Source organism: Nelumbo lutea, chromosome 4 (assembly GCF_056320005.1).
Source record: "Nelumbo lutea isolate HS-2025 chromosome 4, American lotus-T2T, whole genome shotgun sequence".
NCBI lineage: Eukaryota > Viridiplantae > Streptophyta > Magnoliopsida > Proteales > Nelumbonaceae > Nelumbo > Nelumbo lutea.
The window spans coordinates 15891460-15918625 of record NC_142687.1 but is presented as its reverse complement, the minus strand read 5'-3'; the positions used below and the strand labels follow the sequence as shown (position 1 = coordinate 15918625).

The 27166-nt window shown below is 36.1% G+C and overlaps 1 protein-coding gene across 1 annotated transcript; it reads left to right on the top strand.

Moving 5' to 3' along the window:
- Positions 1–1284: 1284 nt before the first annotated feature.
- Positions 1285–24947, top strand: ALDH12A1 (aldehyde dehydrogenase 12A1). The gene is made up of 16 exons (XM_088984455.1): positions 1285–1650; positions 2478–2557; positions 15292–15395; positions 15659–15726; positions 16028–16085; positions 16205–16318; positions 17102–17185; positions 17646–17750; positions 18121–18234; positions 19841–19972; positions 20068–20157; positions 20969–21058; positions 21449–21658; positions 21994–22104; positions 24457–24536; positions 24614–24947. The coding sequence occupies exons 1-16, from the start codon at positions 1562–1564 to the stop codon at positions 24750–24752; spliced, it is 1668 nt and encodes a 555-aa protein (XP_088840581.1). The 5' UTR covers positions 1285–1561; the 3' UTR covers positions 24753–24947.
- The last annotated feature ends 2219 nt before the right edge of the window (positions 24948–27166 follow it).

Below are 27166 nucleotides of genomic sequence, written 5' to 3'. Positions count from 1 at the left end.
TTTATGTTTTGTTGATGGACTGTGTTCGCTTGTGGTTGGGCCCATTCAAATTTTGACAAAAGTTAAGTCCAAATCTGACCCATGGACTGGTTTTGTTGTGCTGTCCCAGCCTGTGGGCCAGCACATTTTTTTATATAATGGGCTACATAGAAATTTTCTTATTCTATATATATAAATGTTATATTATAACACTTACAATATATATTAGATATACCATTTTATAATTTACAATTATAAAATATTTATATATATAATATATACTATATAAAAGACAGGCCCAGGTCATACTGCGGCCCGTTTTACACCTATAGTTACTGGTAATGGATTGATGGTTGTGCTGGGGGTAGCATGTGAAGGTTTTCTTCTTTGATTTCTCGGTTGGCTGTTAGGTATTAGCTATATTTCAGCTAAATAACTGAAAAAGTGAAAATGGTCAGTTTGAAATCTCTCGAATTTTTTATCAAATATGGCTGATAAGTTTTTACTAATGCAGCAACGTGAAAGCTCTCTTAAACGACAAGTCTTTAAAATTTTTTAAAAACTATGGGCCCCACAGAGCACTAGTAGTCCTGTGTCCGAGGCCCGAGATAATAACCTAACGTGGGCTATGTGAAAGAATGTGGGCCCCCACACCCACCATGACGCCCCCGCAAGCTAAAAGAAGGAAATTTAAAACTTTAAACTGGGGAGATCAAATCAGCATCTCACAAGATTGCCCCACCCACAACGTTCCACGGCACATTACCGTGTATTGGGAACATCTCCTTTCCCTTTTCAATACACGGAGGAGATGTGCTGTGAGGGGCTGATTTGAACTGGATCGGTTTGGATAACCATTCAGTTCACTACTCCTGATTTCGGGTTGGTCGGACCATTATCCTGATCTAAGAGTGATATTTGACCCGATTCAACCCTCCCAAATTCTTAATTTTGAAAAATTCATCATCAGCGGCTCAGCAACTAAAATAAGAGTTCAGATTATACTCTACAAGTGGGCACCCCATAACGTCCCTGAAAATATCTCCGATGATAATATTATTATTTTTAATAGTATTATTGAAAGATGTTTCCAAAACATACGGCGGAAATGTGCTGTGGAATGTTGTGGGGCGCCTCTTGGGGTGCGTTGTGGGGTTTCTACTTTCAAGTTCCAAGCCAGTTCTCCGCATAAGATCTTACTGTAGAAGAGAAATATGTCATGTAGCTAACATCCATCACCGTTTTGTGATTTTTTTGCGCACAAGTTAACAAGAATAATAAGATTATTCTATACCGTTCGATAAAATCGTTAATGGATTGATCGATCACTCATACAGATGAACTGAACTACCATTTCATATCTTATAAAATCCCTTGAATAAAAGCAATTTCGTATAGTGAAAAGTCGACATGGAACATTGGAACCTATCCTTAAATGCCAACATATATAATTCTCGCAGACGAGAATTTGTTTGCTCTTTAGTATTTTCTATCAGTAGAGTTTCAGACGTTACTTGTTTATTTATTTTTGAGATTTCGAAAGGTTCTAGGGTTTTATCCGAAGCCGAACTGCTAGAAGAGGATGTATAGATTTGGAGTCTGCAGAGAAATGCAAGCCAGAGCTCCTAAATGGGCTTTGAATTGGTTCAACTCTTCATTCATTGTTTCAAGGTATATGGTGGTATTTTTAATTTCGCAACTTGATTTGTTGTTGATTAATGGGTTTCTTAGTAGACCGGGAACTTTTCTGGGTTCGTGTTGTTCCTTGAAATCATTAGCAGCCAAGTATAATCGGAGTTTTCTTCAATTTAGTTTTTCCTCTGTGATGCTGTGAATTTAGTTGTGGGATTGGCTTCTTAGTTATACGATGTTGGTATTGTTGTCATCTTGAAAGCTCGGTTAGCTCTTTATGATCAGGCGTCTTTTGATGGTTGAGGTTTTATAAGATTGTCTGCTGAAATCAGTGAAAATTCCTTATTCTGGTCACACTCGGTGATGATCAATACGTCGGTGTGATTGGATTATTAGTAATTTTGGAGCTTCAGTGTGGTCTAATGATTATTTAATGCCTTCGGCACTATGTCTCTACAATGTTTTTTTTTTTTTTCTTTTTCTTTTTGTTTTTATTCTGAAGGAGTTGAGCCATTGCTTCTCACATGTGAATCGGTGTTTGTATTATTTGTTGAATATATCGCAAGAAAAAGGAAAAGATAGAATTGGAGGTTTGTTTTCAACGTCCTCTTTATATTTCTGCTCCTGCTCCGTGTTACAGCATTGGCTAATAGAGAGCTTATATTTATTATTGAGTGATGGATGTTTGATATATGAATCTTCTCATTATTATGCTTTGAAAATTAATATTGAGATTGTTGAGGAACTAGCTTATTCTTGTATGCGCTAGATATCTAAAATGCTGTAGAGGCATGGTTACTTTTTTTTCTTGATCTCCTTAATTTGGTTCTCATTTTAATAGATTTTCTTTCTTTTATTCATTGCAGATCTGTATATTCACTGCCTTTTGCTACTGTGGAAGTTGAAAAGATCTCAGGCTCTCAACCAGCTGAAGTACGAAATTTGGGTATGTATTTCAAAGTGAGAAGTATGCACCTATTTATACATATATGCGCATCTCCTTGTTATTGGTCAGAAAGCTCTACTCGAGTAACTCACCCCCTTTTTTTTGAAAGGTAAAAGTTAATATATTAAAAAAAAGATACAGATACATGGTTTGAGATATCAGATACATCAGAAGTATAAGTATCTAGCAAAAAATAATCCTGTATGGCAGTTTTGCTTTTGCATGCAATCTGATGGGCTGTAGTGTTATATTTTCTACTAATGTGAATACAAGCAACTGATTAAAATTCTTGAAGTAGGTTCATAGTTCATTGTTCAGTGAAGAAGATGCAACAATGATCAATGGAGAGATGTTTTTCCTTGTAAGGCTTGAATAGCTGCCTGAGAATTTGAGTAAACCAAAATGTGCCACTTACTGTACTGTTGCGCTTGGATGAGGCCTTGATATATAGCAAAAAGTTCCGCAGCTTCAACCAAATTCAAAGATTTCCGACCTCCTGAGATTTGAATACAGTCCAAATGCCGATTGAGGAGGATAGTTCCAAAGCAAAATTCATTAGAAGAAATCTCCCCCGCATCTGTTAAAAGGATACCATCTATATATGGTTGCACAGACAGAGTTAAGGTGGGAGATGAATCCAGCAAGGGTTCATGAAGAGTGGGTAAAAGTAGAATACTATTAAACACAGTATTAGTTTTGTGTAAAATCCAGTGATTGGAAACAATAATATCTTTAAATGATTTTTCATTTCGCACAAACCAGATGTAATATAGTGCAATTGCATACCAACTAAGTGTTTTTAAAGAAGTAGTTTTTTCAGGGAAAAGAGTACGCAGATGCGTAATACAATTAAGCTAGTTGGTACAATGAGTAGTAGAAAAATTAATATTCCAGGGTGAAGCAAAAAGAATGGATTGAGTGAAAGAACAATCAAGAAAAAGGTGGCTCAAAGTTTATGGATGGTTCTGACAAAAAACACAGTTGTGGTCCTGATGAGAAGAAAAAATCTGTGTTTTAATAGGAATAAAGTTTTGGATAATTCTCCAAATAAATAACTGATAATGCAGAGGGCAGGGAAGTTTCCAAATCCATTTAAAACAAGATTTAAGTTGATCAGAAACATTGGGAAGGTAAGCCTGTATTAGGTCTCTATAGGTTGCAGCAGAAGAAAATTTACCCAAAGAATGTTTAGTCCAAACCCAAGAAATGGAGGCATTGATTGGAAAGGTTGGGGTTTGTAGAATACTTTCAACTTGTTCTGTATTAAAAAGTTGATGTAGAATGGGGGTATTCCAAGTATTATGGTCAATAATATCATTGAAGGTAAGTTGAGATACAGGGAAGGAAATGGGGTGAGGTATCATTTGAAACTTCTCAGTTGTTTGGGCCCAGGATAGATGAGCAATATGTTATGAGGAGGATGTTTTAACTAAGAATCCTATTTCCTGAAGTAGAAATATGAAGTTTAGGGGCAGCCAATTTCCAAAATAGAGAGCTATTTGATGGGATATTAGAAGGAAAAGAGAATGACTAAGGAGATATTTTGATTTCCAAATTTGGGCCCACAATTTATGCTGCTCATTAAGGTATCTCCAAGCTAATTTTTTGAGTAATACTAAATTGATTAACTTGATGTGTCTAAAACCTAATCCTCCTGAAGATTTAGGGATGGCTAAAGAATTCCAAGAACACCAATGATATGGATGAGGGTTGGAATCAGATCTGACCCACCAAAAGTCTTTAATAATATGTTCAATAGAATTTAGAGTTTTTTGGAGTAGTTGTACAACAGACATGGTATGAGTTGGAATAGCTTGAAGAACAGATTGAATGGGAACTCTTTTGCCAGCTTGACTTATTGCAGTAGCTTTCCACTTATTAAGTTTGGCTTTGAGATTATCCAAAATGTAGGATAGCTGGGAGTGTTTGTTTCGACCCCAAACTAGAGGTAGGCCAAGATATTTAGAATTTGCAGGAAGGGTTTGTATATGAAGTTGTTGGCGGATCATTCATTGGTGCCTAGGATGAATGTTTCTGGTAAAATAAATTCCTGATTTCTCGAAATTGATCAATTGTCCTGAGGCATCCTGGAATTGTTGGAGGATAGTTTTAAGGTTATCTAGTTCATCTCGATGTCCTCGCATAAATAAAAGAATATCATATACAAAGAATAAATGGGAAATTGGGGGAGCTCTAGTAGAGATTTGGATGCCTTGGAGCTACTGATCATATTCAGCTTTTGCAATCATTCGGGTGAGACATTCCATGGCTATAGTAAACAAATAGGGGGATAAAGGGTCACCCTGTCTAAGTCCTCTTGTAGGTAGAATTTTTCCTGCAGAAGTACCATTGATTAGAACACAGTGGAAATACATTCAAGTATGAAGTGATGGAAGTCTTCAAAAAAGCCTAAAGCTTTTAATACTAAAAGAAGAAAAGACCATTCTAGTCGATCATAGGCTTTTGCCATATCTAACTTGATGGCCACATAGCCTGTACCCCGTTTATGCTGTTTTAAGAAATGGAACATTTCATGTGCTATAATGGTATTATCCATTATCTGATGACCTGGGACAAAAGCATATTGGTTTGGGGAAATACATTTATCCAGGACAGTACGGATTCTGGTAGCCAAAATTTTTGAGATGATTTGTTGTGAGGATTATTTAATTGTTATTTTATAGTTGCTATTAGTGGGTTGTCAGCTTAAGATGCTGTCAGTCAGTTAGTTTCTTTCTTTCTTATTAGTTTGTTTCTAGGGAGTGCCACCAGGGGCATACTTGTAATCTCCCATTCCTTTTATATTAAGTTAATATAAATAACTAAACTGGCGACAACCAGAAGTAGTTGGTTTTTTTGTCTCTCAATCATATCTTCCTCTTCTTCTCTTTCTCTCTCTCGTTTCTCTCTCTCCCTGAATGATTACATGGTATCAGAGCAAGGTTCTGGGCTATAAAAAAATCGGTTTCTCCCATGTGAACCTGCTACGTCCTCTTTTCTTTGATTTCTTGGACGTGGAAGACAGAGAAACCCTAGTAGACTACTTGCGACTCTTCCTTTGGGTTCTTCCTTGGTCGTAATATCAAGGAGACCCTAGTAGAAGAAAGGGTGATGCAGAAAAAGACTCCCTTTCTTATCTGTTTGATGCTGTGAAGTTAATTTCTGGTTGGCACCTTCTTACAAGTGCTGGACAGGTTGTGTGGGATTTGGTCTGATTCAGCAGTACTTTATGGAAAATTATGATTCAACTTCATCGGGGGGTTACACCGACCCGCAACACAACTGGTATGGGAAGTGAAAACATGATGTTTCCCATGCCCATTACCCCTTTAAATGGTTTAAACTACCTGGAGTGGGCTAAAAGTGTAAAACTTTATGTAACGACAAGGGGAAAAGCTGGTTACATAAATGGAAGGGTGAAAGAACCCAAGAGTGAGATAGTTGAACATGATTGGTGGGACCAAGAAAACAGTATGGTGATGTCTTGGTTCCTTGCAGCCATGGAACCTGATGTGAAGAAGAACTTTATGTGGGCAGACACCGCTAGTGAGATTTGGGAACAGGCCAAAACTACCTATTTTGAGCAAAGGCATTATGCCAAGGTTTACCAGTTGCAAGCTGAATCCTCAATCTGTAAACAGGGAAATCGTAGTTTGTCTTCCTATTATTCAGCCCTTACTTTCATATGGAAAGAATTGGATTATTATCAGGCTATAGAGTGGAAACATGATGATGATGGTAAGGCCTACAGGAAGCTGGTTTCTCAACAGCGTATGTTTGCCTTCTTGTTGGGACTGGACCCTGCCTATGAACCCTTGAGAGTTCAGATCTTAGGAAGCAAAGAGTTGTCGTCGGTTCACGAGGTATATGCCCTTGTTCAATCGGAAGAAAGTAGGCGGAGTGTGATGGTTACAACCGAGGGGGAGCAATAAATTGCTTTGGCTACAATGAGTAATAACAACATGGGAAAGAAAAGTGACACCAAGAAGGCTGATGATAAAGACAAGTTGTTTTGTACCCACTATCGACACTTACAACATACACGTGACACATGTTGGGACATTCACAGGAAACCCAAGTGGGCAGTGAAGAACCAAGAACAGGGTAAAGGGCAAGGTCAGAAGAAGATGAACACATCACATAATGCAGCACATGTGGCAACCCAAGATACTCAGGTTGCCGATACTACTCGGGACCACCTTACTAATTTTGACCACAAGGAAGATATAATGAATTCCTTCAGAGACCACTTGGAGTCATATGGTAGGGCTTTGCGACAGATGGATATTTCAGTCACTGGTACTACGTCATTTGCATCTACATCAGGTAACGCGGCTTCTGCATTCCATGTCACTACTACCACTGGTTCCCCTTGGATCATTGACTCAAGGGTCTCTAACCACATGACCGGTAAGCCGAACTTGTTTTAGACTTATAGCCTTTTGTCCGGAAGGGATAAAGTGAGGCTTGCAGATGGATCATTCTCCCCCACTGCAGGCCAAGGATCAATATCTCTTCCCCATGGTCTTAACCTGAATTGTGTATTGCATGTCCCTCAACTTCTTATAAAATTGCTTTCAATTAGTAGTATCACAAGCTCTTTAAATTGTAGTATAACCTTTTTTCTTGGTTCATGTGTTTTTTAGGACTTAACTTCTGGGAGGACGATTGGTAGAGGGAGCTTAGTGGATGGTCTCTACATTCTCGACAACAAAGCTGGTCTCTCGATGTCATCCTCAGTCACATAGTCAATCAAATAAGAGTCAAATTTTTTGTGGCATAGTCGGTTAGGTCATGTTTCTTTTGAAATAGTAAAGTCTTTGTTTCCGGTTTTATTTAAGTCATGTTCAATGTCAGAGTTCCAGTGTCAAACGTGTTAGTTGAGCAAACAATGTAGAACAACTTTTCACTCAAATAATAAAAGATCAAGTATTCATTTTCATGTTGTGTATTCTGATGTATGGGGGCCTACTACTATAATCTCTGAGACCGGATATAAGTACTTTATCACAATGATCGGTGACTACTCTCGCTATACATGGTATAGCCTATGCATAGTAGAGACGAAGTTCCAAAGATTGTGAAAGACTTCCAGAGGATGGTATTTATGCAATTCCATGTTGAAATATGGATCTTCCAATCCGACAATGCAAAAAAATATTTTCATGGTGAGCTCAATGAGTTCTTTGCCTCCCACGAATCTATTCATAGGAGCTCATGCGCAAGAACACCACAACAAAATGGTGTTGCAGAAAGAAAAAACAGACACCTCCTTGAGGTAGCTCACAGGATGATGTTACACATGAATGTTCCAAAAAGGTTTTGGATGGATGCTATACTTGCAGTTGCTTATGTCATCAATTGCATGCTCTTCAGAGTGCTAAACTACATGGCCCCTCATCAGTTGTTGTTCCCTCAGTCCCCTTTATTTTCCATTCCCACGAGAGTTTTTGGTTGTCATGCCTTTGTCCATGATTTGTTTCCGTCTCGAGGTAAGTTAGACCCTCGGTCCATTCCTTGTATCTTTCTGGGGTATCCCTCCTCTAAAAAAGGTTATCGGTGCTTTGATCCTGTTAGTCATAAGTTTTTGTGTCTATGGATGTGTCCTTCTTTGAGTCTGAACCATTCTTCCCTGCTTCTCCTTAGGGGGAGAGTAGTAGGGTGGAAGAGGAGAAGCATGTTCAGGTTCGCCAAGTCTCTCTTCTTTCTATTCCGAACCTTGCTCCCTTTCATGTCTTCCAACATACACGCTGTAGAGATCAGCAATGTGATAAAGATGTTGAGCATCCAAACATTGAGCAACCGACACTATTAGACTCCCAGGAGGTAAGTCCAATTCCTGCTGCATCTACTGATTCCCCTACTCCTACTGTGGATGACCTTGACATTACTATTGGTCAAAGAAAGGGAGTCAGGTCATGCACTACCAAACACCCCATTACTCAGTATGTCTCCTATGATCACATTGCCCCCTCATACCGAGCATTTCTATCCGCAGTTGATTGCATCCTTGTTCCCAAAAATGTTGCAGAAGCCTTAAAATGCCCCGAATGGACAAATGCCACGAAGGAGGAGATTATTGCTCTTCATAAAAATCAAACTTGGGAATTGGTGGATCTTCCAAGGAGGAAAGTGGGTGTTTACAGTTAAATACAAGGCAGACAGGACAATTGAAAGGTACAAAGCAAGATTACTAGCCAAAGGGTACACTCAATTAGGGTTCTCCTGTCATTAGCTGCTAACCTTGACTGGGAATTGCATCAAATGGACATAAAGAATGCTTTTTTAAATGGTGACTTAGAGGAGGAAGTATACATGGTTCAACCCCTTGGATTCTGTGCCAATGGAAGTGAAAATAAGGTGTGCAAGCTGAGAAAGTCTCTTTATGGTTTAAAACAATCTCCCAGAGCTTGGTTCAGTAAGTTTCACATGGCAGTTCAACAGGTAGGCTTCAAACAATGTCAGTCTGATCATACACTCTTTGTGAAGAGATGTCAGGAACAAGTTGCTGTAGTGATAGTGTATGTGGATGATATCATCATTACAGGAAATTGGAGTTCAGAAATACAAAAATTGAAACAATTCCTTGCATCTAAATTTGAAGTAAAAGATTTAGGTCCCCTAAAGTATTTTGTTGGAATTGAAGTCGCCCGCTCAGAAAGGGGTATCTTCATTTCTCCATGTAAATACACCATTGATCTATTACAAGACACAGGCAAATTGGGTGCAAGGTCAGCAAATACTCCCATGGATGTTGATCACAAGTTGGGTGACTGTGATGGTGAACCTCTGAAATATGTGAAACAGTTTCAAAGGTTAGTGGGAAAGCTGATTTATTTGTCCATAACCTGTCCAGACATTGCCTATTCAGTTGGAGTTCTAAGCCAATTCATGCACTCTCCTAAGAAACCACACATGGAGGCAATAGAGAGAGTTCTTAGATACTTAAAAAAGTATCCCGGAATAGGTCTACTATTCAGTAAACATAATCACCTAAAAGTGGAAGTCTTTACAGATGCTGATTGGGCAGGTGTTGTGGATGATAGAAAGTCCACGAGTGGGTATTACACATTTGCGGGAGGAAACCTAGTGACCTGGAAAAGCAAGAAACAAAGTGTGGTAGCAAGGTCAAGTGCTGAAGCTGAATATAGAGCTATGGCACATGGGGTGGCTGAAGTCCTTTGGATAAAAAATCTTCTAGGGGAGCTTGGAGTTGTTGTTCATAATCCTATGTCTCTTTACTGTGATAACAAGGCAGACATAAACATCGCCAGCAACCCTGTCCTACATGAGAGGACCAAGCACATTGAGGTGGACAAACACTTCATAAGGGAAAATTCGGAAAAAAGAGAAATTTGCATCCCTTATGTCAACCCAAGGAATAACTCACTGATGTCCTCACAAAATGGCTTCCATACTCGCGGCACAATGAGTTATGTGACAAGCTGGGCATGATAGACATATTCAGCCCAACTTGAGGGGGAGTGTTGTGAGGATTATTTAATTGTTATTTTATAGTTGTTGTTAGTGGGTTGTTAGCTTAAGATGCTGTCAGTCAGTTAGTTTCTTTCTTTCTTAATAGTTTGTTTATAGGGAGTGCCACCAGGGGCATACTTGTAATCTCCCATTCCTTTTATATTAAGTTAATATAAATAACTAAACTGGCGACAACTAGAAGTAGTTGGTTTTTTTGTCTCTCAATCATATCTTCCTCTTCTTCTCTCTCTCTCTCTCGTCTCTCCTTCCATGAATGATTACATGATTTTATAAAGAACATTACACAGACTGATGGGTATCCTTTTTGGGATTAGACAAAGAAAAGTATGATTTAGACATTTAAGTAATTTCTTGTTCTGGAAAAATTCCTACACAAAAGCTACAATTTCAGAACTCATTAACTCCCAATAATGTTTATAGACTAATGCTGGCATTCCATCTGGTCTAGGAGATTTGAGACTACCAATATTGAATAAAGCTGTTTTAACTTCATCTTCAGAGGGGATGGCAGTTAAAAAAATTATTTTCATCCTTTGAAATGATAGGGGTAAAAAGTTCTGACACAGGATAAATCAGATTGGGGGTGATGAGTAAATAACTCCGAAAAATACGAGATAAAGACATCCAAGATAGATTTATGATCTATCACCCAATAATTATGGTTATCTTTTACTCCTTGTATTTCATTCTTTTTCTATCGGCATAAAGTACTTTTATGGAAAAAAATTATGTTCTTGTCATCCAATGAAAGCCGGATTTGTCTGGATCTTTGTCTCCAAAAACTCTCTATTTGTGATTGAATATCAGCATACAGTTTATACAAAGTTGAGAGTTGTGATTGATTCCAAGGGGTGGATTGTTCTACATAGATAATGTGTTGCTCCAAATCACTTAACTTCTCTTGGGGATTTATGAATTTAAATTTTTGCCAATGAATAAGGTCAGATTTAATTTGACTCATCTTCTGAGACAAGCAGTAGGCAGCATATCCATGAGTCTGTATCTCCCAACCATGCTGAATAACTTCATTATAGGAACTATCAGCCAGCTACACTTCATAAAATCTAAAGGGCTTTGGAAATTGGTTTTTAGGGGGGTAGTATTTAGGATTAGTGGATGATGATCAAAACTAGGGGTGGATTTGAGCCGAGCCGAGCCGAACTGAATAGTACCAGGCTCGAGTTCGGCTCGAGACTATTCTACAAGGCTCGAGCTTGGTTCGAGCTTGGTACCACAAGTTGTACCAAGCCCGACACGGAGGTTCATGCCACGCTGGGCCAGGGGTTCGAGGCCCATGGGCTGGGTTGGCATGGCACGACTCAGCATGCTAGGCCCATAGCGGGCCGATATTAGGGGGGTATTTGTGTTTTGCTTATGGGGGTTGAAAAAATGACATAAATGCCCCCCCAACAGCTATATAACAATTAGTTTAGGGGGTATTTTGGGTAAAGTTATAAGTAACTTTACAATGATCAAAATACCCCTCCCAACAACTAAATAACAGATAGTTTTTTGGGTATTTTGGGCAATTGAATTATGTTCAATTCCTATAAATAGCCCTATCCTCCACCATTCTCATCACACCAATTCAACAATTCTCTTAATCTCTTCTCTCTCTCTCTCATACTCATATATTCTCAATTATCTGCAATCTGAGAAATTATGATTAGCTTATTGTCTGATTCTGCATTCTCTAATTCTCAAGTCTCAACTTTATCGAAGTTTTGACTTTTAACAAGAAGGCTTGTTCAACCAGTTCAAGTATCTCACTTCGGGAGGCTTGGACGTTGAAAGGCTTCAACCGTTGAAATCAAGTTGGGGTTTTGAACCGGAAATCTGGGTAAGTTGAATTAGATTAATTTTTATCTTTTTAGAATTAAAAAAAATGGCCGGCTCTTTTGAAAACCGATTCCCCAACATGTTCGCCATGGATGACATTCAATCGCATCACGATAGTGTTAGCATTGATGCGATTGATGTCGATGGAAGTGGAACTTTCATCCCCGGTAGTAGTGATACTAGGGGAAAAAGGAGGGCTTCTAAGCTGAGTAGCCCGGTTTGGAAAGTTTTCAAAGTAGAGGATATTGATGGGAAGGGGAAAAGGGCCGTTTGCCAAAAATGTAGCAAGGGTGGTACGGGTCATTTGAGTAGACATCTACTCACACATGAGCGAGAGGAAGATGAAGGGAGAGAAACAACCCAAACAGATTGGGAGGGGGACTAGTTTTGGTATATTCACAAGAAAAAATGAGACAAGAACTTGCTAAGTATATTGTACATGAAGAACAACCATTTATATTAGCTGAAGATCCAAAGCTAGAAAAATGGTTGCGTACTTCTGTAAACCCACAATATAAAAAAAATTCTAGGAATACTATAAGAACTGATGCTTTAAAATTTTTTTATTCATATAAACAAAATTTAATTTCTTTGTTAGCAAATCTTAATTCTAAAGTTGCAATTACTTCGATGTTTGGACATCCAAATTTAATATTAGTTATATTTGTGTTACTGGCCATTTTACTAATGAAAATTGGCTTTTGAATAAAATAATTTTAAGTTTTACTAGGCTTGAATGGCGACATAGTGGCCCAACTATTGTTGCAAGTATTTTAAATACTTTGCATGCTTATGGAATAGAAAACAATAATGCCAGGAATAATGATTCTGCAATAAATATTTTAAAATCTCAATTAAAACCATGCTTAAATGGTAAATTATTTCATATTAGATGTGCATGTCACATCTTAAATTCATGTATTCAAGATGCCTTGAATATTATTTGTACTCATATTTCAAAAATTAGAAATTGTATTATATATATAAAAAGTTCAAGGGCAAGAAGACAAGAATTTAAATATTTATGCCAAAATTATGGTTTAAAATATAAACATTTTATATTAGATGTAAAGCATAGTTGGAATTCTACCTATGCTATGTTAGAAAGTTGTATATCTCATACACAAATTCTTTCTGATTTTTATAATTTAAAAATGCCTAATGATATGATATTTGAGGAAGACTGGGAAATGGCAATCTGTATAAGAGATTTTTTAAAACATTTTTATGATGCAACAAATGAATTATCTGGAATTTATTATCCAACTAGTTGTAATTTACCATATGAATTAATGGTAATTAGTGATTGTTTTGCTAAATATAGAAATAATCCACAATTTCAATGTATTGCTGAAATTATGGAAAATAAATTTAAAAAATATTGGGAGAACATTTCTCCCCTTTATTGTTTAGCTATAATATTAGACCCTTGGATTAGGAAAGATGGTTTAGATATTTTACTTCAAACATATTGTGAAACTATGAATATTGATATATGAAATAAAAAAGAATAAATTAATAATTTATTATTTGGAATGTATAGTTTGTATGAATCTGAATTCCTACAACTTGTTCATCATCTTCTTCTACTTCTGACCTTGAGCCCAATAGTAGAAGAGAAAGTTTTTTATTTAATAAGTAAAAGGCAGAAATCTGCTAGTTCTACAACAAGTTCATTTACTGAACTTAATTTTTATTTACAAGCAAATTCTTCTAATTTAGGTGAAGTATCAAATAATTTTGATATTTTAGCCTGGTGGAGTGATACAACACTGGACATTTCACCTAAAGCAGATGATGAAAGTCATGAATGATGATTCATGAATTTGAATGCTTGTATAGAATTTTTCATTTTTTCAAATTATTGTAAAATTTTTTATTTTTATTTAATTTATTTGATATATATTTTTAAATTTTTTAACAATGTAATTTTTATTTTCAATTTGTAACCATATTGTATTTTTTATGTTTTATTAATTTATTCCATTTTTATATTTCATTCATCCAAGTATGCAATGATCCAATCATTGTATTTGTAATTCACTAATTTGTACCATTCAAATTTAAATGAAATAAAATTCCTATTTCTCTTCCAATTTGTTATTCCATCATTCTTATTTCAATTTGGTTAAGTATTTTTTTTTCATTTATGTGTTAATTAACTTAGATTTCTCATTTCTTAATTTTTTAAATAGTTTGCATTTCCCAAAGTTCATAGGAAAGTTAAATATTTTAGTTTTACAATTTTACTTAGAAAAGAAATCAAAATTTTCAAAAAAACGAAAAAAAACAGTGCAACCCGGTTCGGCCCAAGCCCAAGGTTTGCCTTGTGGCCCAGCTCGGCATGGCCCAAGCCCACATGTCGGCACGACACGGCACAGCATGGGCCCACCTGGGCCTGGGCCGTGTCGGGCCGACCCCCAAAATTTCCACCGGGGAGGACGGCACGGCCTATGGCGGTCCGCGGCCAGCACGACATAGCCTGCCTTTATGGCAGGCCGCCCACGGGCCGTGTCGTGCCGGCCCGGCATGGCCCACTTTACACCTCTATAGCTAGAGCTCTATCTAGTGTTCTAGAAATAAGTCCTAAGCGTCTTTTATTGGACCAACTAAGTTTTCCTCCTTGAATGCTAATCTCAATAAGACTGTTGTTTAACACCATATTACGATATTGGCTAGATGTGAATCTAGAGTTATGAGTGGATGATGTAGGATCAAGAGGCAAGACAGAGTCCGCTTCATTAAAGTCCCCTATGAGTAAAAAAGGCTGCTAATGACAGTAACTGTTGATTGACGTGGGACCAGAATTTATTCTAGGGCTGGCTACACAATTCTCTCCTGCTGTGGTGCTCTATAAAGAGCCAAATTCCTGCCCTCAATTGCAATTGAATATCATTATAGCATATTATTTAAGGAGACTGCCCTAGTGGTGCACAAAATGATTCAGGGTTCATATTCATATTGGTTGGCTTAAGCTTTCTGTGCTGGCTGCGAACCTGACAGAACATTTCATTTTTATCTTGGCTTGAGGTGGCACTATAATATATGCTAACATTAGTGAGCTTGTTATTGATCAGAAAGAGAAAGGTAAAAGAAGATAAAGCATGAAAAATGAAAACATATGTATTAGCTGAAATTCGAGGAACTGACTCTGAGGTATACAAGTTCCTTTTTTTTATTATTCCAATTATGTTTCATTTTCCATTAGTATGCCAACTTTATTTGATTAAAGATGAAATCAAATGTGCCTTCACCATATCAAATTTATTTCATCTTAGATGTTGGAACTCGTTTTTATTATATCCATAACTGAGTAACCATTTCCACTTGCACATTCTTTGGTTGTTTATGCCTACAATTGTCATGTAGTGTGAACTTTGTGTGCTGGTTCTGTTTAGTGCAAGGTAGATGGACTGAATCTTCTAATTGGAGTACTGTAGTTGATCCGCTAAATGGAGAACCATTTATTAAGGTTGCTGAGGTGAATGAAACAGAGTTGCAGGTATTTTGGCCATATATTAGACTTGAGCCTCTTTTTCTGTTGCATTGGTTTGTCCTCTTTTTAGTGAAAAATATGGTTTGGCACTAGTGCCCCTCCTCCCTTAGGATCCTATGACTTTACAATGGTGCCCGTAAGTCCTTAACTACCATTTATTTTTCTTGTTTATTCCCATTCTGCCTTCCTGAAATTCCATCAGCCTATGGTTTTCTTACAATATTTTCTTGAAAAGAATTTTTTTGAATTGATTGTTTTTCTTTATGCAGCCTTTTGTGGAGAGCTTGTCCAAGTGTCCAAAACATGGTCTTCACAATCCATTTAAAGCACCAGAGAGGTATGAATTTCTTCTTATGTTTGTGCCTTTTTGTTTTGCTAATATGTGGTAAAGCCCTTAAGTGATTCTTTGTTTACTAATTTCCATGAATTGCTGCTCACAAAGTCTGGAATCATAAAGCTATTGAACTTCCTTCCTGTTGCAGCATAATGAATATTTATGTAGAAATATTGTGATGCATTTGTTTCTGATTTACTAGTACTAGAATTCTTTTCTTTGGTCCAAACTAATTACAACACTTTTCTTCATTTTTTTACAAGTTGCACAATCAGATTTTCTTACAAAAAATTATATTCCCCAGATATCTTTTATTTGGAGATGTGTCTGCTAGGGCTGGTCACATGCTTTCTCAACCGGAGGTAGGACATAGTATTGAAGGAAATATAATTTCATTTTCCTGTTATAGTATTGTGAAACAAATAAAGGAGCCAGTTTAATTTCTTCATGTCTTAAGTGTTCAGTAATTTGACATTTTCAGGTTTCCAATTTTTTTACAAGGCTAATACAAAGGGTATCTCCAAAGAGTTACCAGCAGGCCCTTGCTGAGGTTTATGTTAGCCAGAAATTTTTGGAGAATTTCTGTGGTGACCAGGTACATGAAGAACAGTCATATATTTATGAAGATTATTCTACTATTGCTTTTAGGTTTACCTGTTCAAGCAGAAAATGCATGCATACACAACTGTGAGTTCACATGTCTGTGTATGTATGTATGAAAAAGTAACTTTACTTTCATTCAGTGTTGCATGGACACAGATATGGAAAAGCATATACTAGTAAAATAGTTCATATTCTCTGAATCGTAACTTTATATGCTTGCAAAAGGAGGGTCTAAAATGTTGCCTTTGTTACCAAGTAACATTTGATATGAAATATGACATTCATCTTGTACATTAGACATTCAATTATGTCAAATGAGATTGGAGATAAAATGAATTGTTACGTAGTCTGTGAAGTGTCAGATTCTGGCGCATATCTGACACTTACACATTGTCTATTTAGGAGAATCCAAGCAACGTTTCATTTATTGATATTTCTGACCACAAACTTCCTCAGGCTTCTTTGCTGCACTCTCATTGGTAACTTCAATTTTCTATTAGTAAATCCTGTAATTAACTAATTATGACAATTTTTTTACTCTTATTTGATGAATTTCGTGGTGTTTACTGTTGGGGTAATTAAGTACCAATACTGTCCAGTGATCTTTACTGCAACATTCATATTTGTGCCTGAAATTATGGTTTATTTATACTTTTTTTTTTGTAATTCCTATACAAACTATTCAACCATCTTTCCTTTTATAAGGTAGTCAATCTCTGTTGTTGACACTGAAGCAGTGCCTTCTTCTTTTTGTTATGCTTTGCTAATTTGTCAGGTACGCTTCCTTGCAAGATCTTTTGCGGTACCGGGGAATCATCTTGGTCAGCAAAGTCATGGCCTTCGTTGGCCATATGGTCCTGTAAGTCTTTTTCTTTCTTTTGGCACAAACATCGCTTTCAATGTAGAACTGTGGGTACAGAGGCATGGCCATGTAATGTTTCATTTTATGGTATCTCCATGCTAATAACTTGAACATTTATTTTCTATCAGAATTTAGAAACTGAAACAATTGATACATGCATGTGCTGTACAGTGAGGAGTTGTACTGTGTTCAGGAAACAACCTATTTAACTTGATTTAATCAAGTCTTGTTCCTATATAATTTCATTTAGATAGAGGAGGTAGTCATGCTGTTTAAGTATATTATGTCCAATATTTGTTTTCACCATGTATTAACGTTAAAATCAGAAAAGGTTTGTCCAATCATGCACATTTATGTGTTTCTGTTTTTGAATTTTTTGTTGCTGATGGTTAGATTATGCTTTCATTATTTATTTGCCTTATTCTTTGAAATTAATGTTGGGGGGTTAATTTTGTAGGTGGCAATTGTCACTCCCTTCAATTTTCCTCTAGAAATTCCCATACTGCAAATGATGGGTGCACTTTATATGGGCAACAAACCTATTCTTAAAGTTGACAGCAAGGTATGGCCTTAAAATTCCTATAATTTTCTCTCCAAAGTATGATTTGTCCTTCTTTCATATCAGATTTTAGAAGTTCATAATGTGCTTTCAGTAAACTTTAGCTGTAAAGGAAATATTATTGCAAGATTGGATATTATTGACTGGTATAGGATGGTATTACCAATATATACTAGAGAGGAAAATACTATTGGTTTCATATTTCCATAGTGAATAAACTTACATTAGAGTTTCACTCTATTTAGTTGGTCTTATAAATTGGCAATCTTTTGCAAAACCAATCTTCTAAGATTTAGAATTCTACAAATCTTTATGTAAATTGTTTCTTTCCTATCTTAATTTTTTATTTATTCAAATTTGAAATGTTTTACAGGTCAGCATTGTGATGGAGCAAATGCTCCGACTACTACATAATTGCGGCTTACCTAGGGAGGATGTCGATTTCATCAACTCTGATGGAAAGACAATGAATAAGCTATTGTTGGAGGTTAGTTCTTATGAGGATACATTTTCAGGAATAGCAGAACTTGGATATGGTTTAATTCAGTTACTGATATGCATTAAACAATGTCATGGCATCTTTTGCATTTCAACCATATTAATGGATTTTGACTGTTGATTTACTGAGGATTCACATTGTGTTGCTTGACTTTCCTTTTATTGATACTGAAAAGACCTGGTTATTATCTAGATACCTGTATTTGAGTAACTACTATACGTCTTTACTTTTGTTCTTTCAAGATTGAATACATGGAGATAGTCCTAATTTCATGTTAGAGGAGTCATCCATTGCAGGCTGAACCACTTTTGTGCAATTGTGCTCCTATACATTAGTGCTTTATTGTAATTGATTCAATACACTGCTACTATCTGCAACATGGTATACTACCGTACTATGAAGACTAAATTGGGTTGTTCTAGTGGCCATAACATGTACTTTAGTTAACCAGAATATGGATTAGGTTAGCTTTCCACTTCGCTTCCAAATTTGTTTACATGTCAGATACAGTACACACCATCAAAATGCAACATAATACCAAAAGAAACTGTCCCCAGTGGGAAAGGGTTGTTCTTCACAAATCTGGCCTTAGGCAAGTCATCTTGACATTTCAGAATTTCAGATGGGGGTATGGGGCATGCACAAAAAAATTCTCCACAAAATGCTGAAATTTTCTAACTTTTTTTTTCTTAAATATCATGCACTATGGAATTTCTTGCTTGTATTATGTTATAATTCTTCTAATTTTCAGTAAAAATCAGAAAGAAAAGCCTCTATATTCATAAGTAATGGTGAACTATGATATCAAGATACTTGTACAAGGGCGTTGTATCATATTGGATATTTAAAGCCTTAGTGTAAATACTGTATCCAAGTGTTTTCAACCCATCGTTGACCCAGCCAGTCGAACCACTCAAATCGTCACCTGGCCAAGATTCCGGGTCTGGTTCTGTCAAGACATGTCAGATGGTCAAAAACCGTTGACTTGGTCAAGAACCGTTCGACCTGGATGGTTCAACCATTGACCCGTTCAACCCAGTCACCAGATCGTGGGTTGCACACTCAATGTATGCAAACTTTCAGAGGCCATAACTTTTCACTCTGATGTCCGATTTGGGTGATTTTTTTTTATTTTGGGTATTTTTTCAAGATCTATGCGTCCCAAGGCGCCATACCCTGCTATTTTCACAAAAAATACCCTTTTTTGCCTCAAATTGCAATTTTTAATATTTTTTATAAATAAAAAAAATTAAAAACTGAGTTAAAAATATAAATTAAATATAAAAATACATCTAACATATTTATACATTATTTATTGATAAAATATATATATTTATACACATATATACATATACATATATATATATATATATTTATATATTATATGATGTGGCACGGTCTGAACCGTTCAACCTGGCTGGTTGAACCAGTGACCCGCAACCCGGAGGCAAAAAAGGTTCGGCCTCCGGGTCAGTTTTTAAAACATTGCTGTATCCAACACTGTCCAGCTATACCCTTGCCATATGAATAACTTGGATGGTGGGTAAAGCGATTGATATCTGTTTATGCATTTTTATATTTGATATTTTAACAGGCAAAGCCACAGATGACTCTTTTTACCGGAAATTCACGAGTGGCAGATAAGTTAGCTGTGGACTTAAAGGGGCGTATTAAATTGGAAGATGCAGGGTTTGACTGGAAAATACTGGGTCCTGATGTTCAACAGGTTTGTGTATTAACCACTAAATGTTGTAAATTTACTTAAGTTATATCTCCTGTGCTGTCATCACATACATAATTTTTGGAGTTTTTAACTTGCAGGTTGATTATGTTGCATGGGTCTGTGATCAAGATGCATATGCATGTAGTGGTCAAAAATGTTCTGCACAATCAATTCTATTCATGCACGAGGTCAGCAGTTTCTGTTAAATATTCTCACAGTAGACCCTTTGTGCTATCAGTATGTGTAAAATTCTCTGATAGTGTATATTGGCAATGGTACCGTTCCTTCACATGTTCATCCCAAATGTAGAACAAGGGATAGATATGGATAGCGCTGCTAGCAACCTTTGAATCTTCCATATGCAATATGGTTTCAGTGCCATGTAGAGTCTTCTTGGGCTGAATTTTTCCCCATGAAAGGGTAAGAGGAATGTATTAGACATGAGATATCCATAAAATATCACATGCACGGAAAGAGGTGAAATTAAAATGTTACAATATTGAGATATTTTTGCAGGTGACCTCCTCAAAGGTTTTTTAGACTAGCACCGTGCAAAATCCTCTGTTGGTGTATCTTGGCAATGGTACCCTCCCTCCCCATGTTCATCTAAAATGTACAACAAAGGATAGATATGGATAATTTTGCTAGTCTAAACAACCTTTGAATCTTCCATATGCAACATGGTTAGGGTGCCATGTAGAAAGTCTTCATGGACTGAATTTGCCCCATGAATAAAGGAGTAAGAGGAACATATGGAGCCTTTTGGGACCCCAACCATGTTGCCACATCAAAGATTCCATTATTTGGGTTTCTTCCCTGAACTACCCCACCTGCAAATTTGCTCCAGTACATAGGCAGGCTGGTATTTGTTTCATAGAAACCTTGTTAATACTTTTAAGTTATTTTCTGTGGAGAGGGGGGTATATTTTGTCTGATGCTTCAACTTAATCATTCTTCTTTCTTTCTTTCTTCTAACACAGACTATACATCTCAATGCAGAATTGGGCTACAACTTCACTTATTTCTAAATTGAAAGATCTTGCAGAGAGAAGGAAGCTGGAAGATTTAACTATTGGCCCTGTTCTTACTGTAAGATCCTTCTGCTGTCATTCTGTATTATCTCGTGTCATACATGAAATTAAATGATTTACATAAATAATTAGAATACTTGGTTGATATGTCCAGTTTGTCATAACCTTTTGGATGAGTAGAAATCATGCATAATGAATTAAAAGTAACCAAATTAATAAATAAGAAATAAAGAAAGAAGTAATTCAATGAAAATGGGCAACACACATTAGGATCATACTCTTTGGGTTGGATAATAATATCCATTGAATTGTGGGTCACCCCCCATGCATGTTCATCCTGTGTAATGGGGATCTATGTTGTAAGATGGGTGGAATTGTTTATGGTATTGATGGACTTAAATATCAATTTCATTCATTTATAGAGACTTCTCCTTTTTCTTTTTTGTAGTGTACAACTGAAAAAATGCTAGAACACATGAACAAAGTGTTGGAGTTACCAGGGTCAAAGCTACTATTTGGTGGTGAACCTTTGACAAACCACTCTATTCCAAATATATATGGCGCTATCAAACCAACAGCCGTTTATGTTCCACTTGATGAAATGCTGAAAGACAACAATTATGAGCTTGTTACAAAGGAAATCTTTGGACCATTCCAGGTAAGGTTTATGTTTCTGGTTGCACAACCATGATATTTAATTCTCAGAAGGAAATAAGATTTTCTTGATATAGAAAAGAAAGAATCTTAAAAGGATCTGGCTTATAATCCAGTTCTGAGCACTCACTTTTTCCTATCAAGTAATGGAATACATTATTGACTCTTGATGTTGAATTTCCATTTCTGTACAATGCCTCAGAAAGGTTTTCATTCATCTGTCAAAGCCTTGCATATGTAACTCCAAATGGGACCAAAAGAAAACTACTGGTAAACCATGGTATGTACAAATATTAGATTTATACTGTTGATAATTTTTTCTTTTCTTTTTTTGTTCAGATTGTTACTGATTATAAACAAGAGCAACTTCCAAAGGTGTTGGATGCTCTTGAGAGGATGCATGCACACTTGACGGCAGCCGTGGTTTCAAATGATCCCCAGTTTCTACAGGCAAGAATCATTAGTTATAATATTGATTTTTTTTTTTCAATTTAACCTTTATTTCTAGTATTAGGGCATTTCTGTGATATTTGTTCATGCCCGAATCTCTTTTCTAATATAGTATATGTGGAGTTAGTAGTGTTCATTTAATTTCTTTGCATTCACATACTAGTAGGACTATAGCAGCATATCCAAAACCAATCAGATAAGATAATCCGGGATATCCAAATTCAATTTGATATCTGAAAGATCATTGAAAACTTATCCAAATTGGACTTAATTAAACATCTGTCTGTCTGATTTGATCTGGATCTCAATAAATATGTACATAAACCTAGAAAGCTAAACATAAAGCATGCAAATAATAACTTGCACTATTAGTTTAACCTAATGTCTCCATCCACATGAATCAATTTCAGCTAAACCAAAATCATCATTAAATTAATCATTACACAAACATAAATATATTATCAGATAAGATTATAGTTTATCAGATTGGGGTCTATCCAAATTTGATCCAACCAGATTCATTGGCCATCTAGATCCGGCTAAAATGAGTTGAATCCCAATTGGATCATAATGCAGCCCTTTTGTAATCACATCGCATGCTGCAAGTGATACTGAATGTCTTTCATGTAACTGAATAACAACAAAGAACTTGTGTTAGGCCTTAGATCCTAAAGATATTCCCCTATCAAAATTCTATCACCAGTGGATCATAATCAGTCCTTTTGCGGTCCCATCACATGAGCAACAAACAGGATCCACTGCTGTTCCTCCTCGTTATCACCAAAGCCTTATCCCAACCATTATCAGGTCAGCCACATGAATCCTGTTTCACCATTCCATTCTATTTAATGCCATCTGTTGCGAAATTATTGGCACTTAAATCATTTCTTTCTACTTCTACCAATGGCTTTTTTTGGCACTGCTGTTCCTCTTGGATTCAAATTTACCTTGCTCATATACTAAAATTGACAAATATTGGTCATCTCATTGCTGTAGATGCATGTTTTAATTGTTAGGCTTGTTGATTACTTGATTATGCTCTTCAATTGAGGTATTACCGTTTTAATATACTACATATTATATTATATATCATCTAGATACATGAAAAACAAGAAAGAATTGTCAGGAACTTAGCAACTAAAGACCGTCGGGTAAGTGTTTCCCTTAAAACTTCAAATTGAAATGACCTTTTTCCATTTCGAAGTAATGGGAAAACTACTTTAAGTCACTCTTATCATTGCTGCAGTTGATAGCCAAGGAGGCTTCTGAAGATCTCATGACCATTGACAACCATGGCTTCTATGTAGCTCTTGGGTTCAATTTTTTGCCCATTGATTGGCATCAAGTTTTGTTAAGACTTGAGAGGAACATATATGGAATAGCACATACATGCATGAAAGGAGTAGTTGAGTATCAATATTTTTGGGGTTAAATAATTGGTACTAAGCTTATATTGGTAGATGATGAATGTGTGTGCGTGTCTGATAGTTGTCAAGATGATGCCTAGGCAATGCTTAGATTCTAAGGTGTTTTCCCAAACACCTATATATTTATATGTAAGACACCACATAATATTTTTATATTTTCATTTTATGTTATTAATAGTAGTACAATAGATATTATTAGACTAAATTATTCATATTCTGGGTTTATAGTATTGATATTATTATTCATATACTAGTTTCTTTTTATTATTTTTTTATTTGTTTGGGTTCAATTGACACACAAGCATAGTCTTGAACCCTTTAGGACTTTAAAACCTAAATTTATAAGTAAGAAATAACTTGCAGATGACACTACAAGAATCAATAGGACAACTTCTCCTATGACCAAAACAAGGGCTCAATCCTTATTGTGTGCTTTCTTTTCTTTATTATTTTTCTTTGCATAAGTAATTTAATTTCTATCTTTTGATATGGGATTTATACTTATTTCATGAGAATTATGGTAATTATTAGTAAAAGATTACTGCTTATTACTATGAGACCTAGGTAACTACCCTAGGATTTTTTATTTTTTTATTTAAAAAAAAATCATGACTTGGGCACCTGCAACCTGTCTAGATGACTAGGCGACAAGGTACTCCCCCTATTGCGTGACTTTGCCTTGGTGCCTTGTGTGTGTGTGTACGCGCATAAGAATGAGCATTAGTTCTGTCTGTTTGAAAACATACTCGAGTTAGACTCTGATGAACTTGATTAGCCTTTTGTAATAGAACTCTTTGATGACTTGGAGGAAGCACATATTAATAGAGATTTTAGTATTCACCCATGGAAGTGAAAAGCAACTGGAATCATTTAATACATTTGTTATTCTATTCTAAGAAACTCATGATCATGAGAACTTGTGCAGGATGTCCTGGGGAAATCTGTGAACGGGACTACATATGCTGGTATTCGTGCCAGAACCACTGGAGCTCCACAGAATCATTGGTAAGTGTTTGTTAGTGATGTCTTTCATAGATACGCTGAAAGTGTTTATAAATGACCCGAAACAATGGTTTTTCCAGGTTTGGACCAGCTGGAGACCCCCGGGGTGCAGGAATTGGGACTCCAGAAGCAATAAAGCTCGTGTGGTCTTGCCATAGAGAAATCATATATGATGTAGGTCCCTTGCCTCAGGACTGGGAGATCCCACCGTCCACCTAGATAGCCACAAGGAACAGAGGGGCAGTATTTTTGCTTTTTTTCTTTGGTATAAGTCAACTTACAGAAAACAAGGTTGAAGCTATTTATTCCGATTATAAGATAGAACACGATAGAAGCACCATTGTAAACGGAATTTGAAAAATAATCATTGACAGATAAATCAGAGAGGTGGGACGATCCACCTTTTTTTTACAACCTCCGGTCTTCCCAAACCTACTAAGCAGGTCTTCAATTCTTAATAGTTTTTTTCCTTGTGGTGGGGATGGAAAAGTGTCCTCACCTGTAGAAGAGTGACAGTATATAGAGGTCAAGACGTCAAATATCATCAGTTCATCACGACCAGGCTGGCGGTTAGTACAGAGAGAGAGAGATTGCTGATAGAACTTCTATATTTATCGATTATAATGGAGGTGTTTTAATTTTGAAAGTAGAGCTAATAGAAACTGTATTGCCTTGAAGCTTCACTCGAGAAATAGTAATAGAGAAATCATTTTAAAATGGAACAGTATTTTAAAGAAGTTTTATTTACATTGTTACTTTCCCGCATAGCTTTATGCAGTTAGATAAGTACAAATCTGAATCTCTGCGATTGAGACGTCTTTGTATTCTGGGAATCTTTTCAATACCAGTTAAGATTATTCTCAGCTGTGAAGGGTCAAATGACTGAATCAGGCTCAGTCAGAAGATTTTTACTTGAAAGAACTTCAAAATTGAAATGCTTTGAATTACCCAAGTTCCAAGAATTTTGTTCTTTATCAGAAACCCATCTTCTCAAGCGTCCAGGCTGGAAGGGACCATGTTCCATGAATGGTCCGGCCATAGGGTTGATGCTGACTTGCTGAGGTTAAACTTCCATCGAGCGAAATATTGGTGAATTAGGTTGGGGAAGCTGTAATACTCTCCACAAATGATTTAGAGAAGGTGAAGAAGAAAAAGAAGAGATGTTAATGGATAACCAAGAAATAAATTACAGAAATCTGGCCGACTGACTACGTTCGAATTGGATATAACTAGATTCAATTTTATCGGCTAATATTCGGATCTGAATCTAATCTTACCCGTTGGAATCCTACAGGACCTCTGTGGGATTCTTATATTTAATGCATATTGCGAATATTGATGATGAAACTTAGAAGCTATCGCACTTGGGCAAATATACGTGAGATTGGATTAAAGTGAATCTTATCCGATCCACATTTTTAAATGGATACGATATGGATTGCCTTGACCATATTGGATTCGAATTTGAATCGGCACAAACAGATACACAAACATTAAACGGAGGTGAGAAACTGGTGAATTCTAGAAAGAAAAAATCTAAAAAAAAAAATCCCAGATGGAGGATCAGTTGAAAAGGTGAACGAAACCAAATAGCAAAAGTCTGGAAAGTAGTGGATTTGCAAATGGATTTCCGCTCTCAGACTCAGATTCGGACTCAGGCTTGAATTCTTGAATTCTTCTCTACAAGCATATGACATTAAGAAGGAAATTCTAAACAAAAGGTCAAAACATTGCATCATATCTAGTTATCTACAACATTTTTATTTAAAATAATATCAGCAACATAAAAGATACACAAATAATAAATATATAATATAAAAGCTTACTCCTAAAGAAACCAGGCTCTATCTTCAAATTAAATAATGAAACCAGGATTGCTTTGGAGGAAAAGGAAGGGAATGGTAGGAAACCTGTAGATTTGTATAGGTTCGCTTGGCCTGTATTAGGTTTGTATAAGTTTCCTACCTTTTTAATCTTTTCCTTAGAACCAAATACAATATGAAAAAATTCAAACTTTGAACCCAAAACCAAACTGCGATATGATTACGGCTCCACCATGAGTTCTATTTATTATATTAAAAAGTTGTATAATAAAAAAAAAATCATTTAACTGATATCAAAAAAACTTGCAATCATTTAACTGACATCACAAAAGTGATAACAAATCACGTAAGTTTTCATTAAAATTTACGGGAAGTTTTGATTGGTCAAATCTTTTGAAGTATTATGTATTTTTGGCATCATAGATTTTCCTAAAAAAAATCCTAACTCTCAACAATAAACAATAAAAAATCAGATAAACATAATGACCCGTGAAGAATGAAATTCACGTAACGTGATATGTGGCATCATTATCGTTAAGTGCCAACTTGTATTGTATGTATTCAATTTTATACTTTTATTTGTATGTGAAAAAATAAAGGGGGAAATACATTAAATCCAAACAAGAGAGAAAAAGAATAAGAAAGAAACCAGCGTCACATGGAGGTATTAGTACAAGTGGAATCCAGAGACACATATAAAGAGTAATTTATTCATCAAGCTCATAGTAAAACTGGAAATACATGGGGCGCAGTGGTAGCAACTAGCGATACAAGAATGAATTCTGCAGCTAGTCAGCTGCTGTTCTGCCC

What these genes read in the sequence shown, in the direction of transcription:
- ALDH12A1 (XM_088984455.1), top strand. Translation starts at nt 1,562, where the DNA reads ATGTATAGATTTGGAGTCTGCAGAGAAATGCAAGCCAGAGCTCCTAAA. An exon ending in TGAATGAAACAGAGTTGCAG is followed by an intron (nt 15,396 to 15,658) that starts GTATTTTGGCCA and finishes TTCTTTATGCAG; the next exon opens with CCTTTTGTGGAGAGCTTGTC. An exon ending in TGAATAAGCTATTGTTGGAG is followed by an intron (nt 18,235 to 19,840) that starts GTTAGTTCTTAT and finishes ATATTTTAACAG; the next exon opens with GCAAAGCCACAGATGACTCT.